Source organism: Phoenix dactylifera, chromosome 11, assembly GCF_051530095.1.
Source record: "Phoenix dactylifera cultivar Ajwa chromosome 11, Ajwa_hap1_PhDact_Kaust_v1.1, whole genome shotgun sequence".
NCBI classification, from domain to species: Eukaryota; Viridiplantae; Streptophyta; class Magnoliopsida; order Arecales; family Arecaceae; genus Phoenix; species Phoenix dactylifera.
The window spans coordinates 22,318,065-22,333,242 of record NC_143200.1 but is presented as its reverse complement, the minus strand read 5'-3'; the positions used below and the strand labels follow the sequence as shown (position 1 = coordinate 22,333,242).

General features: G+C 46.5%; 1 protein-coding gene across 12 annotated transcripts in view; it reads right to left on the bottom strand.

Moving 5' to 3' along the window:
• LOC103706509 (SEC-C motif-containing protein / OTU-like cysteine protease family protein) overlaps positions 1-14,490 on the bottom strand; it is a 30,330-nt gene extending 15,840 nt beyond the window's left edge. For 6 of the 12 annotated variants that reach the window (XM_008790627.6, XM_088707266.2, XM_088707261.2 and 3 more), the window contains exon 1: positions 14,194-14,407. In XM_008790627.6, the coding sequence (XP_008788849.4) occupies positions 14,194-14,247 (54 nt within the window). In that variant the 5' untranslated portion in view covers positions 14,248-14,407. Of the gene's footprint in view, positions 1-14,193 lie in introns of all 12 variants that reach the window. The other 6 variants (XM_088707255.2, XM_088707264.2, XM_088707257.2 and 3 more) reach the window with 5 other exon arrangements.
• Between the last annotated feature and the right edge of the window lie 688 nt (positions 14,491-15,178).

The following is a 15,178-nucleotide window of genomic DNA, read 5'->3' as shown; positions in this document are numbered from 1 at the left end:
AACATGGTGTGCATTGTCACGTAGCAGCTCATGGATATCTCGCACCAAAACCAAAGAATATTGTCAGATGATATACAGATATTGATCTACAGTTTTTTTTCTTATTGAAACATGGTCCAACAAAGATTGTGAATTGGGCAAGAAAGGTCCCCATTGTTCTCTTTAACCAAACTTCTAGTTTGAATATATTATATACCAATATTTTTCTAAAACAATCCTTGTTGGAGCTGAAACAGTCATATGACAAGCAACAATTCAGAACCTACATTCTTGGTGGACAACCAAATTATATTTTAATACCGTCGGCATTTGAAGAGGGTACCTTGAAATCAAACGAAGTAGTAACAATCTTTTCAACAATAAATAATTGTGACGACCCTATGGACACCCAGCAAGTAAATGATCCAGATATGTCTACAGGAAAAATAAGAGTTGGAAAAAAATCCAAATATTCATATTATCCAAAATGGAGGGAAATAACCAATACATACATGCAACTAAACTGACAATGTGATAGAGCCATAGCTAATATTTTGGCAAAACAAACACCCAAAGAGAAGGGTTTTGGGTTCACGTCTTCCCAAGAACAAGGTGATATACCAAGCAAAAAGGAAAATAGTGATGTAGTCATCATAGCGTTCAGCACACCACAGAATCTACACAAAACAGCTGAATGTATACAATTGACAACCCCTACCACCTAGCAGACATGTTGGATCATTTACATCATTTTTGTTTTTGTTTAAGCAGTTACATGGAGAGTTTGACACAAATCAAAGAAAATGGTTGGTGCACATGATGTGACATCGTAGAGCCAATGGTCTGCCGTACCGATCGGTACAAGTCGGTATGGGCCGATACGTACCGGTACCAGACGAAACCAGTACGGTACAGCTATATTTTTCGGTTCCGACTATTCGCAATCCGTACCGGCCGGTACCGGCCGGTACCAATCCGTACCGAACCGGTACCGGCCCGTACCAACCGGCTTGTACCGACCTCAAATTTTTTTTGGCTTTTGGCCCGAACCAGCCGAACCGGTACAATACCGGTTCGGTTCGGTATGGTACCGGTACCGATGCCCACCGGTATGTCGGTATGGTCGGTACAGTGGACCTTGGCCAGCATGTTATAATAAAGTGAATGGTGAGGAAAAGCTTCTTAGGAAAATAATAATGTTGAACAAAAAGTGAAAACCAAACTCAAGTATGCTCATTACATTCTTGAAACACCATATTTGTGATCAAGCATTGAGGTATCACGACAGTGTAGCACTAGCATGGTATCTACCATGTTGTGCCATGCTAGTGCTTAGCACAAACTAGCACGTTGGCATGCCAAGAATGGGTACGACCGATGCCATGACAAAGCTAACACTTGCAAGGTACATATCATGCTATAAAACTGGCATTTTGATCCATGCTCATGGCCTGAAAAACATTATTCTCATACCAGCATAATGTAGGGAGATAGGTGAGATCTGATCACACAAACAAACTTTCTATGTAGAACATTCTAAGCAGCTTTCACTCTCATAGCAAAACAAAAGGCATTGTTTATCATAAGTCAAATTTCCTTCAAGATGTCTGGCTGGATTTCTAAAATAAAGAGTTAATGACATGTTTAGACCCTAGATGATACGGGAAAAACCAAAATAGTAAAAAGCAGCGGTGTTATTTGTCACGCCCCGGACCCGGATCCGTGACACGGCCGTGCTATTGCCGACTATCGCCCACAGTAGCACGCAGCCTCATACAGGGGTAACAGGTAGCCAAAAGGATTCAACTTATATATATGTTAAAAGTTTTGCAGTACAACCTTGAAGTTTGAAACCAAAAATACAGAACTTCTATGCTATTCAAATGTACAAAAGTATATAAGCTTCTCCAAAAATAACGAAGCTCTGTAACAAAATAAAAACATATCTGATGGCGATCACTGGTGAGGATCTGAAAGAAAACGAAGCATAAACAGATGTGAGCTACACGGCTCAGTAAGTAATCCTGCATAATCCTACCGGATCAACCAGTAGGCTAAACATGTAAATCAGGGTTTGAGAAGCTGACATGCATGTTTATCTAATAATCATCAAGGCATAACATGTATGCAATTTAAACAAAGCAGTAGTGCAAATCACAAAAATTTTCATAAAATTATGCATATGAAACCGTGCCCCCGGCATGCCGTGGTCCATTCTCTCGGATGCTACTGCGAAGTCAGTCTCGACCACTGGCGGGGCAGGCCCAGTTACTATTCAGCCACTGGCGGGGCAGGCCCAGTTACTATTCAGCCACTGGCGGGGCAAGCTCAGTCATTCTCAGTAGCATCTTTGAGCCCATATAGTGCCTCTGGGCTAGCTAAGACTTTATAAACTTACATGCATGATTAAAATATCAGCATCATCATGTTGCATACATAGCCATAACTTCTGGGATCATGCAAGTTACTTATGCATTGTAACATATCATGCATGAAACATATATACTTAAAAAAAATGCTGAGGAAACATTAATAACATGACATGATCCATAACAGGATTAGAACAGGTTACTTACAATAAGTTGTTATCAATCCTTTGAGTCCGGACGACAAGTCTTTAATTCCTAGGACCATATTATAAGACCCACATTATCCTCTATTATCATAAATTTTAACCCAATTAAAGTAAATTTGAGTCTACCAGGCCTAATTGGGTTTCTTATGGGAAAGATTGGGCCTGATTTGTGGTTAAATCCACTTTTCCTAGCCAATTTGGCCTTCTGCCAATTTAATTGGGCTTAAATCGGGCCTGATCAATATTCAATTGGGTCTGCTGGATCTAACCCAACTCAATTGGGTTCAATTTGGCCCAATTTGCTTGATTCGGGTTCATTCAGGCTTGGTCGGGTTCAGATCCAACATCAATTAGGACTAATTGATCCGTTTAATTCAATTGGGCTTGGATCAACCCTACATTGGGCTCACCCAAACCGTTTGAGTCATTTGGGCCTAACGGGTTTCGGATCTGGACTTGGATCCGACCCGCTAGCCCGTTATGGCCCTCCTCTCTTTTTTTTTTTCTTCTTCTTCCGGGAGCTTCCAGAGGCTTCGGCCTCTTTTCCCGCTCGTGGCTCTCTCTCTCTCCCCTCCGGTCTCTTCGTCTCCCCCGCTTTCCACCGAAACCCTTCCCGGCCTCCTCCGCCTCCGGTCCCCTCCCGCTCCGGCCGAAGCCCCTTTCCGACCGCCTTCACTCCTTCGCGGACGACCGGGGGATGCAGCGCCCCCCGATCCACCGGCCGAAAAGGGTGCTCCTCCCTCGGCAACGGCGGCGGGAGGCCGGCCCCTTCTTCCCTTCTCCGAAGTGCTGCTAGAGAAGAGGGGAAGGGCCGGGAGGTGAGATCGAGGCCGGACCTCCTCCGGGGGTCTTCACCGGCTCCGACCACGGCTAGATAAGGCCGTGGCCCGAGGTAAGTATTTTATATATTTTTTTTTTGTCTTTCTTCTTCTTCTGTTTCCTTCTTCCCCCTTTTTCCCTTTTTTTTTTTGTGGGTTCCTTCATGGGAGTTGCACCGCCACCCCTTCGCCGGCGGAGAGGCGGGGGCGGAGGCTGGCGGCCTTGGGGCCGCACTGGTCGCCGGCACGGCCAGAACCGGCGGACCCCTGGCTGCCCCTCTGCCCTAGGGTGGCAGCGGCCGGGGACTGTCACCCCGCAGGCCGAGTCCGGTTGGGCTCGGCCCGGGTGGCAGCCGGGCCTGGGCTTGGGTTTCCTGGGTCCGGCCCGCGGCCCGTGTGTCCGGCCCGCGGCCCGTGGGTCCGGCCTAGGATTTTGTTGTTGTCTTCTTCTTGCCCGATCTTTCTCCTTGTGCCGGTGTGCTCCCCTCTGTTCCATGGATGGAACAGAGAGGAGAACACCCCCACCGAGGGGGTTCCTCCCCTCCTCCCTCGCTTTAGTCTACTGGCAGTGTGCTTACCTTGACTTGGCTGACTGGAGTCGGGCAGTGACCCTTTCTCGGCAAGTTCCCTCCTTCCTCCCTTGGGGCTGCGGGGCACCTTCCACCTCCAGCTCCGGGATCTAGCTCTCTGGTACAGAATATCAGAGGGTTAGAAGCTTAGGAGGGTATATCCAAGATTAGGGTTAGCAGGGCTTAGGTCTATAAAAACTAAGCTTGTGATTTGACCCCAAGGAGAGGTGGCATCCTCTCCTTGCTCAGGGCTTCGGGAGCCACCAGCTACCCCCCCCTCTTCAGGCCAGCTCAAGGCCCAGCTGCCGAGGAGGAGGGAGGTGGCGGGCTCTGGTTGTGCATGCCTGTGGGGGTCTCTCCGTTGGCCATCTGTGATCCTGTCTTTTCAGCCCTCGGGGAAGATGGGAGCCTGTTCTTTCTGGGCCTGCTAACCCTTCATCCTGGCCCAATACCCTCAAACTGGGCCCTACAGTATTGGGCCCAGTCTGTGTTGGGCCCGGACATTACATCCTTCCCCCCTTAAATAAATTTCGTCCCCGAAATTAAACATACCTTGGTTCTCGAAGAGTTGAGGGTAACTTTGGCGCATCTCATCCTCCAGCTCCCAGGTAGCTTCCCTTTCGGTGTGATTGGTCCACTGAACTTTAACGTAGGGAATGGTGCGCCTTCGTAGGATTTATTCTTTTCTGTCTATGATGCGCAGGGGAGCCTCCTCATAGGTTAAATCTTTATTTAATTGCAGAGGCTCATGTGGCACCACATGGCTAGGATCCGGGATGTACCTCCGCAGTAGTGAGACATGGAAGACGTCGTGTACGCCTGATAGCTCCGGGGGTAGGGCCAATTTGTAGGCAACCTTGCCTATCCTGGCAAGAATCTCGAATGGGCTGGTGTAGCGAGGACTTAGCTTGCCGTGTCTTCCGAATCGGGTAATACCCTTTGATGGAGAAATTTTTAGGAAGACAAAGTTCCCCTCCAAAAATTCCAAGGCCCTTCTTCCTCTATCAGCCCATCTTTTCTGTCTATCCTGGGCAGCCTGAAGCCTTTGCTTAATTAGTAGTACCTTGTCTCTGGTGTGCTGGACCAGTTCGGGGCCTAGCATTTTCCGCTCCCCGACATCATCCCAGTGTAAGGGGGATCGGCATTTTCTCCCATAGAGAGCTTCGTATGGGGCCATCTGGATACTGGAATGGTAACTATTGTTATAAGCAAATTCCACCAGTGGTATATGACTATCCCAATTTCCACCTAGGTCCACAGTGCAAGCCCTCAACATATCTTCCAGAGTTTGGATTGTCCGCTCTGACTGGCCGTCAGTCTGGGGGTGGTACGCTGTACTGAGCCTCAGTCCGGTACCCATGGCCTTCTGAAAGCTTCCCCAGAATCTGGACACGAATCGGGGGTCACGATCAGAAATGATACTCACTGGTACTCCGTGCAGGCGTACGATCTCGTCGATGTATAATTGGGCCAGCTTGTCTAAAGGAGTACCAATTCTGAATGGTAGAAAGTGGGCCGATTTTGTGAGACGGTCAACTATCACCCATACCGCATCATTCTTCCTTACTGTTCTAGGGAGTCCTGTAACAAAATCCATCGTGATGTGCTCCCACTTCCATTCAGGAATTTCTATTGGTTCCAGCAACCCTGCCGGCCTCTGGTGCTCTGCTTTTACCAGCTGACAGGTCAAACATCGGGCCACAAACTCAGCTATCTCTCTCTTCATCCCCTTCCACCAGTAATGTTTCCGAAGATCCCGGTACATCTTAGTACTACCCGGGTGAATAGAGAAACGGGATTGGTGGGCCTCTTCCATGATTTCTCTTTTTAGATCAACATTTGCTGGTACACACAGTCGGTGGCCAAACCTTAGAGTGCCATCTGGGTGAATATATACTTTAGGCTCTTGTGGTCGGTGTACACTTCACAGTGTTCGCCATACAAATAATGTCTCCAAAGTTTCAAGGCGAACACTACCGCGGCCAACTCCAGGTCATGTGTCGGGTAGTTCTGTTCATAGGGTTTCAGCTGTCTCGAGGCATAGGCTACCACCTTGCCATCTTGCATCAGCACACAGCCTAGCCCGTTCTTGGAAGCATCACTGTAGATGGTAAATTCTCCAGTTAAGGACGGCAATGTTAAACTTGGGGCAGAAACTAACCTTTGTTTAAGCTCCTGGAAGCTCCTCTCACACTTGCCGTCCCAGATAAACTTGGCCCGTTTCTTAGTCAAATGGGTCAAGGGAGTAGCTATTTTGGAGAACCCTTCCACGAATCGCCGGTAATACCCGGCTAATCCCAAAAAGCTTCTTATTTCCTTGGCGTTGGTAGGACGAGGCCAATCTACCACCGCTTCTATCTTCTTGGGGTCCACTGACACTCCTTCCTTGGAGATTATATGGCCGAGAAACGCCACACTGTCCAGCCAGAACTCACATTTGTTCAGCTTGGTGTACAGCCTTTTCTCTCGAAGGATTTGTAGCACCACCCTCAAATGGTCTTCATGTTCCTTCCGGCTCTTTGAGTATATCAAAATGTCATCGATGAAAACTATCACGAACTGATCCAAATATTGTTTAAAGACTCTGTTCATTAAGTCCATAAATGCAGCCGGGGCATTGGTCAGTCCAAAAGGCATAACCAGAAATTCATAATGCCCATACCTGGTTCGAAATGCAGTTTTTGGCACATCCTCAGATTTGATCTTCAGCTGATGGTAACCCGACCTCAAATCTATCTTGGAGAAGACTTGGGCGCCCTGCAGCTGATCAAACAGGTCATCGATCCGGGGTAGGGGATATTTTTTTTTTATGGTTATCTTGTTCAATTCCCGGTAATCGATGCATAGCCGCATACTCCCGTCTTTCTTTTTCACAAACAGGACAGGAGCTCTCCATGACGACGCACTGGGCTGGACGAACTTTTTATCCAGGAGTTGTTGTAGTTGTACCTTCAATTCTCTTAACTCAGCAGGGGCCATCCGATAAGGAGCCTTGGAGACTGGCCCCTCTCCTGGTGCGAGGTCGATAGTGAATTCGATCTCTCGGTCTGGGGGTAATCCTGGTAATTCCTCCGGAAAGACATCCGGGTATTCTCTGACTACTGGAATATCTTCCAGTTTGACCTCTTTTTGGGTATCCATTACACAGGCTAGATAGGCCATACACCCTTTTCTCAGAGCCTTTCCAGCTTTCAAGGCAGAAATAAAGTGTGGTGTAGGAGCATCTTGAAGGGGTATGTCGCCCTGAAAGAAAAATTCTTGCTCCCCAGGTATCCGAAATACCACCCTCTTGTGGTAACAATCAATGTGGGCGTGATACTGTGACATCCAGTCCATGCCCAAGATAATATCAAAGTCTTGCATGTCAAGCTGTAAAAGATTTGTCTCTAATTCTTTTTCCCCTATCTGAATTATGCAATCTCTATATTTAGTGTCAACAATTGCGGTTTTCTGAAGGGGTGTAGCAACATGCCATGGTTCCACTAATTTCTCAGATGTGCTATGTAATTGTCTGGAAAAGCTAACTGACACGAAAGAATGCGTAGAACCAGAATCAAATAGAATGAGGGCAGGAACCGAGTTGACCAGAAGTGTACCTGTCACCACCTGATCGCTAGCACTGGCATCCTGTCGAGTCAGTGCGAAAACTCGAGGGTTACCCCTCGATCTCTGGTCCTCTGGTGTAGTATGTCTGGGCTCGTCCTTCTTTCGGCTAGGGCAGTTGCGGGCGATGTGTCCTGTCTGCCCGCAAGAATAACAACCCCCGGTCTTCTTCATGCAGGTACCCTTGTGGTTTCCGCCACAGGTGGGGCAGCCTCTGCTCTGTCTCTTCTTGGGCACAGACCCCTTGCTGCCTCCGGACCCACTACTCGGTGCTCCCGACGACCGGGTCCTCTTCAGGTCCTCCCTCTCTCTCCCGGACCGTATCAGGCCAGCCTCAACCTTCAAGGCTCGGTCCAGTACATCCTTGTAGCTTGAGAACAGATGGGAGGATATTCGGGACCGAATCCCGTACCTCAACCCCTGCTCGAACCTGTTTACCTTGCTTCTCTCCTCCTCCATGAACTAGGGGCAAAATCGTCCCAGTTCGTTGAATTTATTGGCGTACTCCAGAACGGACATCTGGTCAGTCTAGGTCAGCGTCAAAAACTCATTCTGCTTCGCCAGGTGAACTGAGTCCGGAAAGTATTGGTTGTAAAACATCCTCTTAAAGTCCCTCCAGGTGAGTCCGTCAACGGCATAAGCCGTCTCCATGGCCGTCCACCAGTATTCAGCGTTTCCTGTCAGCATAGAGGTCGCCAGTCGGACTGTCACCTCATCAGAAAAGTGGAGGGCTCGGAACATCTTCTCCATCTCCCGGATCCATGTTTCTGCCGCCATGGGGTCAGACCCATCCTCAAAGGTCGGGGGGTTCAGTCGGCGGAACCTCTCATAGCAGGAGTCTGCTGATGGCATAGCGGCCAGCTGCATCATCTGCTGCTGTTGCAGCACTTGTGCCATGAGCTGATACACTCCGGCTAGGCCTGCCTGACCCGTTGCAGACCGTGGAGTATCCGGGGAAGCTGACCGCTCGCTGGGCTCCGGGGAGGGTGGTCTCCGGTCGTCGTCCATATCTTCCTAATGATCGCCTAGCAGTCAAAAATTTTTAAAGTGAGATTATGATAAACTAGCATATTATAATCATTTTCCATGACGGTGACATTCTTAACTACCCCTTTCCTCAGGCATTTTATGGTTATTCTATTGTTTAACCTAAGGCTCTGATACCACTAGATGTCACGCCCTGGACCCGGATCCGTGACACGGCCGTGCTATTGCCGACTATCGCCCACAGTAGCACGCAGCCTCATACAGGGGTAACAGGTAGCCAAAAGGATTCAACTTATATATGTTAAAAGTTTTGCAGTACAACCTTGAAGTTTGAAACCAAAAATACAGAACTTCTATGCTATTCAAATGTACAAAAGTATATAAGCTTCTCCAAAAATAACGAAGCTCTGTAACAAAATAAAAACATATCTGATAGCGATCACTGGTGAGGATCTGAAAGAAAACGAAGCATAAACAGATGTGAGCTACACGGCTCAGTAAGTAATCCTGCATAATCCTACCGGATCAACCAGTAGGCTAAACATGTAAATCAGGATTTGAGAAGCTGACATGCATGTTTATCTAATAATCATCATGGCATAACATGTATGCAATTTAAACAAAGCAGTAGTGCAAATCACAAAAATTTTCATAAAATTATGCATATGAAACCGTGCCCCCGGCATGCCGTGGTCCATTCTCTCGGATGCTACTGCGAAGTCAGTCTCGACCACTGGCGGGGCCAGCTCAGTTACTATTCAGCCACTGGCGGGGCAGGCCCAGTTACTATTCAGCCACTGGCGGGGCAAGCTCAGTCATTCTCAGTAGCATCTTTGAGCCCATTATAGTGCCTCTGGGCTAGCTAAGACTTTATAAACTTACATGCATGATTAAAATATCAACATCATCATGTTGCATACATAGCCATAACTTCTGGGATCATGCAAGTTACTTATGCATTGTAACATATCATGCATGAAACATATATACTTAAAAAAAATGCTGAGGAAACATTAATAACATGACATGATCCATAACAGGATTAGAACAGGTTACTTACAATAAGTTGTTATCAATCCTTTGAGTCCGGACGACAAGTCTTTAATTCCTAGGACCATATTATAAGACCCACATTATCCTCTATTATCATAAATTTTAACCCAATTAAAGTAAATTTGAGTCTACCAGGCCTAATTGGGTTTCTTATGGGAAAGATTGGGCCTGATTTGTGGTTAAGTCCACTTTTCCTAGCCAATTTGGCCTTCTGCCAATTTAATTGGGCTTAAATCGGGCCTGATCAATATTCAATTGGGTCTGCTGGATCTAACCCAACTCAATTGGGTTCAATTTGGCCCAATTTGCTTGATTCGGGTTCATTCAGGCTTGGTCGGGTTCAGATCCAACATCAATTAGGACTAATTGATTCGTTTAATTCAATTGGGCTTGGATCAACCCTACATTGGGCTCACCCAAACCGTTTGAGTCATTTGGGCCTAACGGGTTTCGGATCTGGACTTGGATCCGACCCGCTAGCCCGTTATGGCCCTCCTCTCTTTTCTTTTTTTTTTTCTTCTTCTTCCGGGAGCTTCCAGAGGCTTCGGCCTCTTTTCCCGCTCGTGGCTCTCTCTCTCTCCCCTCCGGTCTCTTCGTCTCCCCCGCTTTCCACCGAAACCCTTCCCGGCCTCCTCCGCCTCCGGTCCCCTCCCGCTCCGGCCGAAGCCCCTTCCCGACCGCCTTCACTCCTTCGCGGACGACCGGGGGATGCAGCGCCCCCCGATCCACCGGCCGAAAAGGGTGCTCCTCCCTCGGCAACGGCGGCGGGAGGCCGGCCCCTTCTTCTCTTCTCCGAAGTGCTGCCGGAGAAGAGGGGAAGGGCCGGGAGGTGAGATCGAGGCCGGACCTCCTCCGGGGGTCTTCACCGGCTCCGACCACGGCTAGATAAGGCCGTGGCCCGAGGTAAGTATTTTATATATTTTTTTTTTGTCTTTCTTCTTCTTCTGTTTCCTTCTTCCCCCTTTTTCCCTTTTTTTTTTTTGTGGGTTCCTTCATGGGAGTTGCACCGCCACCCCTTCGCCGGCGGAGAGGCGGGGGCGGAGGCTGGCGGCCTTGGGGCCGCACTGGTCGCCGGCACGGCCAGAACCGGCGGACCCCTGGCTGCCCCTCTGCCCTAGGGTGGCAGCGGCCGGGGACTGTCACCCCGCAGGCCGAGTCCGGTTGGGCTCGGCCCGGGTGGCAGCCGGGCCTGGGCTTGGGTTTCCTGGGTCCGGCCCGCGGCCCGTGGGTCCGGCCTAGGGTTTTGTTGTTGTCTTCTTCTTGCCCGATCTTTCTCCTTGTGCCGGTGTGCTCCCCTCTGTTCCATGGATGGAACAGAGAGGAGAACACCCCCACCGAGGGGGTTCCTCCCCTCCTCCCTCGCTTTAGTCTACTGGCAGTGTGCTTACCTTGACTTGGCTGACTGGAGTCGGGCAGTGACCCTTTCTCGGCAAGTTCCCTCCTTCCTCCCTTGGGGCTGCGGGGCACCTTCCACCTCCAGCTCCGGGATCTAGCTCTCTGGTACAGAATATCAGAGGGTTAGAAGCTTAGGAGGGTATATCCAAGATTAGGGTTAGCAGGGCTTAGGTCTATAAAAACTAAGCTTGTGATTTGACCCCAAGGAGAGGTGGCATCCTCTCCTTGCTCAGGGCTTCGGGAGCCACCAGCTACCCCCCCCTCTTCAGGCCAGCTCAAGGCCCAGCTGCCGAGGAGGAGGGAGGTGGCGGGCTCTGGTTGTGCATGCCTGTGGGGGTCTCTCCGTTGGCCATCTGTGATCCTGTCTTTTCAGCCCTCGGGGAAGATGGGAGCCTGTTCTTTCTGGGCCTGCTAACCCTTCATCCTGGCCCAATACCCTCAAACTGGGCCCTACAGTATTGGGCCCAGTCTGTGTTGGGCCCGGACATTACATTATTCGTGCAGAAAGCATACTGCATTCCACCTAAGCAAGGGCCTAAGTAGAAGATTAAGAAGTGAGGAGGAGAAAGAGGTGTTCGAGGAAAAAGTGGGTAAGGACGAGAAGGCAAAAGACAAGGACAAGCAAAGAGGCAGAGGGAAGGGAAGAATTAGAGGGACGGTGGAGGGGAAAAGAATGAGAAGAATAGGCAGAGAGAGAAAGGAAGTGGAGTAGGAGAGATGAGGAGAGGAGGCGGTGTACCATATAGCACTCAACTGCAGTTTCCATGCAACCTGCAAATGGAAAGGTGCATACACATACGCCTGTGCAACTACATAGACCTCCTTTTGAAACAGTGGTAAAGATAGGACATATACCTTGATCTTACTAAAATAGACATAAGGATGTTGATCATAATCACAAAATCTCTACGAAGACAGACAGTTCATGCAAAGCTAATATAATGATCATTGGCAAAGCATAAATATAGCAATATACATATGGCCTGCTACCTAAACCTAATGTTATTTCAAAACCATGAATCTTCAATCAAGCTCTATAATGCTTAACTAAACAATTTACATAATTATTGATCTTAGAGATTAATACTCATGAAATAAAGAACATTACTAGCTAGAGAACAATAAAATCGTACGATAAGCAATAAAAAACTCAAAGATTGGGCTTAAGAATATTGTGCTCTATGTCAAGTCAAGCAAAATTTTTAGGCTGGTAACTAATTTGGGTCACCTAAAGCCCAAAAGTACTCATAACAAATAAACAATATGTGAAAAATTTAATTGTACTACATACATATATGAAAAATTATATATACAAATATGAAATGAAGAACCTTACTAGCTAGATAAGAATAGAATCACAAGATAATCACTAAAGGACAAATAGTTAGAGATTCTAAATTTTGTGCTCTGGGTCAAGTCATGCCAACTTTTTAGGCCAGTAACTAATTCAGACCACCCAAAGCCCAAATGTATTGATAGCATACTGAAGTTATACAAACATATGTGAAAAATTTAGGGATACATTTCGTAATAGATGAATAGGCTAGACACAATAATTACTGAACCCTAAATCCTAAAACACATTCAATTGCTCCTATATCTAATCCAGCCACTTCCTTTTCTGTATTCACCTCCTTCCCATACGTGAACCTATTATGAGACCAATATACAGTCTCCATATTTAATCATCTTAGCCATCCAATATTTCTCTAAATCTTTCTCTCATCTCTCTTCTATGTACTTAGTTGTTAATTACACCCATTTTCATGCACCATGGAAGTGCCTTCTACCCTCCACTATCAAAGTGCCCTATGTCACCATCCATACGGCCCTTTGCACGTCTGTTTGCCGCCGCATCTCTATACTAAGAATGGTAAGCCCAAATTGTGCTGTGTATGGACTCACGCCTTGGAGAGTTTAGTTCAGTCTCAGGCTATGCTTGGAACTTTCACTTTGAGCTGGTGCTGGTTTTGAATATGTACTAATTAGTCCCAGGTTAGACCTGAGCATGTGGTGGCTTGAGCCCATTAACAGTCCTATCAATCAAATGCTGCAAAATGGAGAGAACAACTAAACAAGATGTGACGTCTAGAGCACAACTACCAACTTAAAGAACACTTTGTAATTAGCACTGATAATGGAGATAAGATTCCTCCCATCAATTTGTTCACACAACCTTCAAACTCCATAAGTGGAAACAGTGTAATTGATGCAATTGAGCTTCACTATAATCTTACTAATAGTATCAACTCTGGGAACCCGACCTACAGCTACAGGTCAACAAAATAGCCAGGAGGTGCAGTATGTGTGTCCATAGTCTCTGATTACCCAAAACTTCATAAGTTGAGTACAATTTCTCATACAAAATCTCTGAATAAGCTTCATGAAGAATGATAAAATAATCTCGCAAATAAGGGTGACAAGATGAGGTTTGTGTAAAATAGCAAATTAAGAACATCTAATAACAGAAGGCAATAAATGATGATCAAAATTCCAATGATGAAACATTTGGAGTGCTGATATTTCCTTATGGTAGTCATGTGCATGTCCTACACGCAAAGAAGACCTACACACCCTAGAGATGAACAGATAGATGAGAAATTCCCCTAAGTATTCTCCTAAGCAATTGAGAATGGCGCATGCCTCCTGGGAGGCAAATCAGATATGTTTTCTAAATTCACTCGAGTTTGCATATTAAGGAGTGTTGTAGACTGATTTAGGTCATAAAACTGCCTTTTTATAAGAGACTCGTCGAACAAGTTCTTATTGCATACTCAGGAATGTTAACGGCAATGGAATTGTACTCTTTTATGGACAAGAATTCCACTGACAAAGACAGCAAGATCAAGAAAACCTGATCTCTGAGAACAATTTTTTGGGCTAATGAGGCGAAGAGGTGCAATTTATCCACAAGCCCAAGTAACCGAGTGCTGTAATTACCCAAGAAACGAATTCTGGCGAGCTAAGAGAGCGGAAAAGAATTAAAATTTTCGCCTGGGTCTCACAAGAAATTGCGATAGGCATCAGAAAATTCTAACAGAATCAAGAAGCGAACCGGAAGTGATTCGCCTACACCGTTCGATGTACTCTGAAATCATTGAAATAAATCAAACAAAGTTACCACTGGAAATAGATAGACTCTTGAAAACTCGACACGCCAAGAAATCATGAGATCTTGCCAAGAAATTTAGAATAAGATTTCGGGGAGACTTACGCCGTCGTGCTGCTTCCTGGGCTTGGTTTTCTTGTGGTGCTTGGCCTGAACCATGGTGACGAAACGGATACACGGACATAGATCTCCCCTCGCGTTCGCGTTCGATCGGAGAGGGGGACCTATATATGGCTTCCCAGGATCAAATCCTGAATTCCGAGCACACACCCAACGGGGTTACGCTAGGGCTCGGACGGCTTCCTTCCGCACAAAACCTTCAATTCAGGAAAGAAACTCGAAAAATATAGGTATCTTCGTAGGTTGTAGTGAGCGAGTTGAGTTGTACCATAAATTCCATTCGTAGCAATGGTTCTTTTTTTTTTTGAAAATAGTTTCATGCGCCTACATTATTGGCGGACCGGTTTTTTTTTAAAAAAAATAAATAAATTAAGATCCATCGCCATTCACTATTTAAGTACCATTTTTTATTTACCCCATAAACAATATACCTAACATATTTTTGCATCTAATTGTATACAATACAAAGAGAACCGAGTTATTAGGTCGTCCAGATATGAAAAATAGCAACCTAGAGCTTCAATTCCATCCTATGATCGGATTGAGAAGTCTCACTATCAAATCTAACACAAGCCAAGGTGTCGTTCAGAACAAGAATTTTTGCTTAGGTGGGGTTAACTCTAAATTTAATATTGGAGACATAACTCAGCATGACAAAGTCTGGGTTCCAAACATCATGCAAAAATATCTGGTTGCCTCGCCAAATCAACCTTTCCAAGCGATGCTTGTCTTCGTCCTGACAGAGGGAATAGGGGAAATCCCATGTCTTACTGGGAGTTCTTTTCTTAGGCTGGGTCTTACTCCTGAGTCCTGGGACTTCAAGCTGAATAAAAGTATCCATGCCACATAGGTATAATTAAAGATTTTACAGCATAATTCAGCTGTTATGAGATTATTTAACATTCTTTCGTTTGGTTTCAGTTTCCCAGTTAGGAGTACCAGACTTCCAAAATGCTGTCTGTGAGTTTCA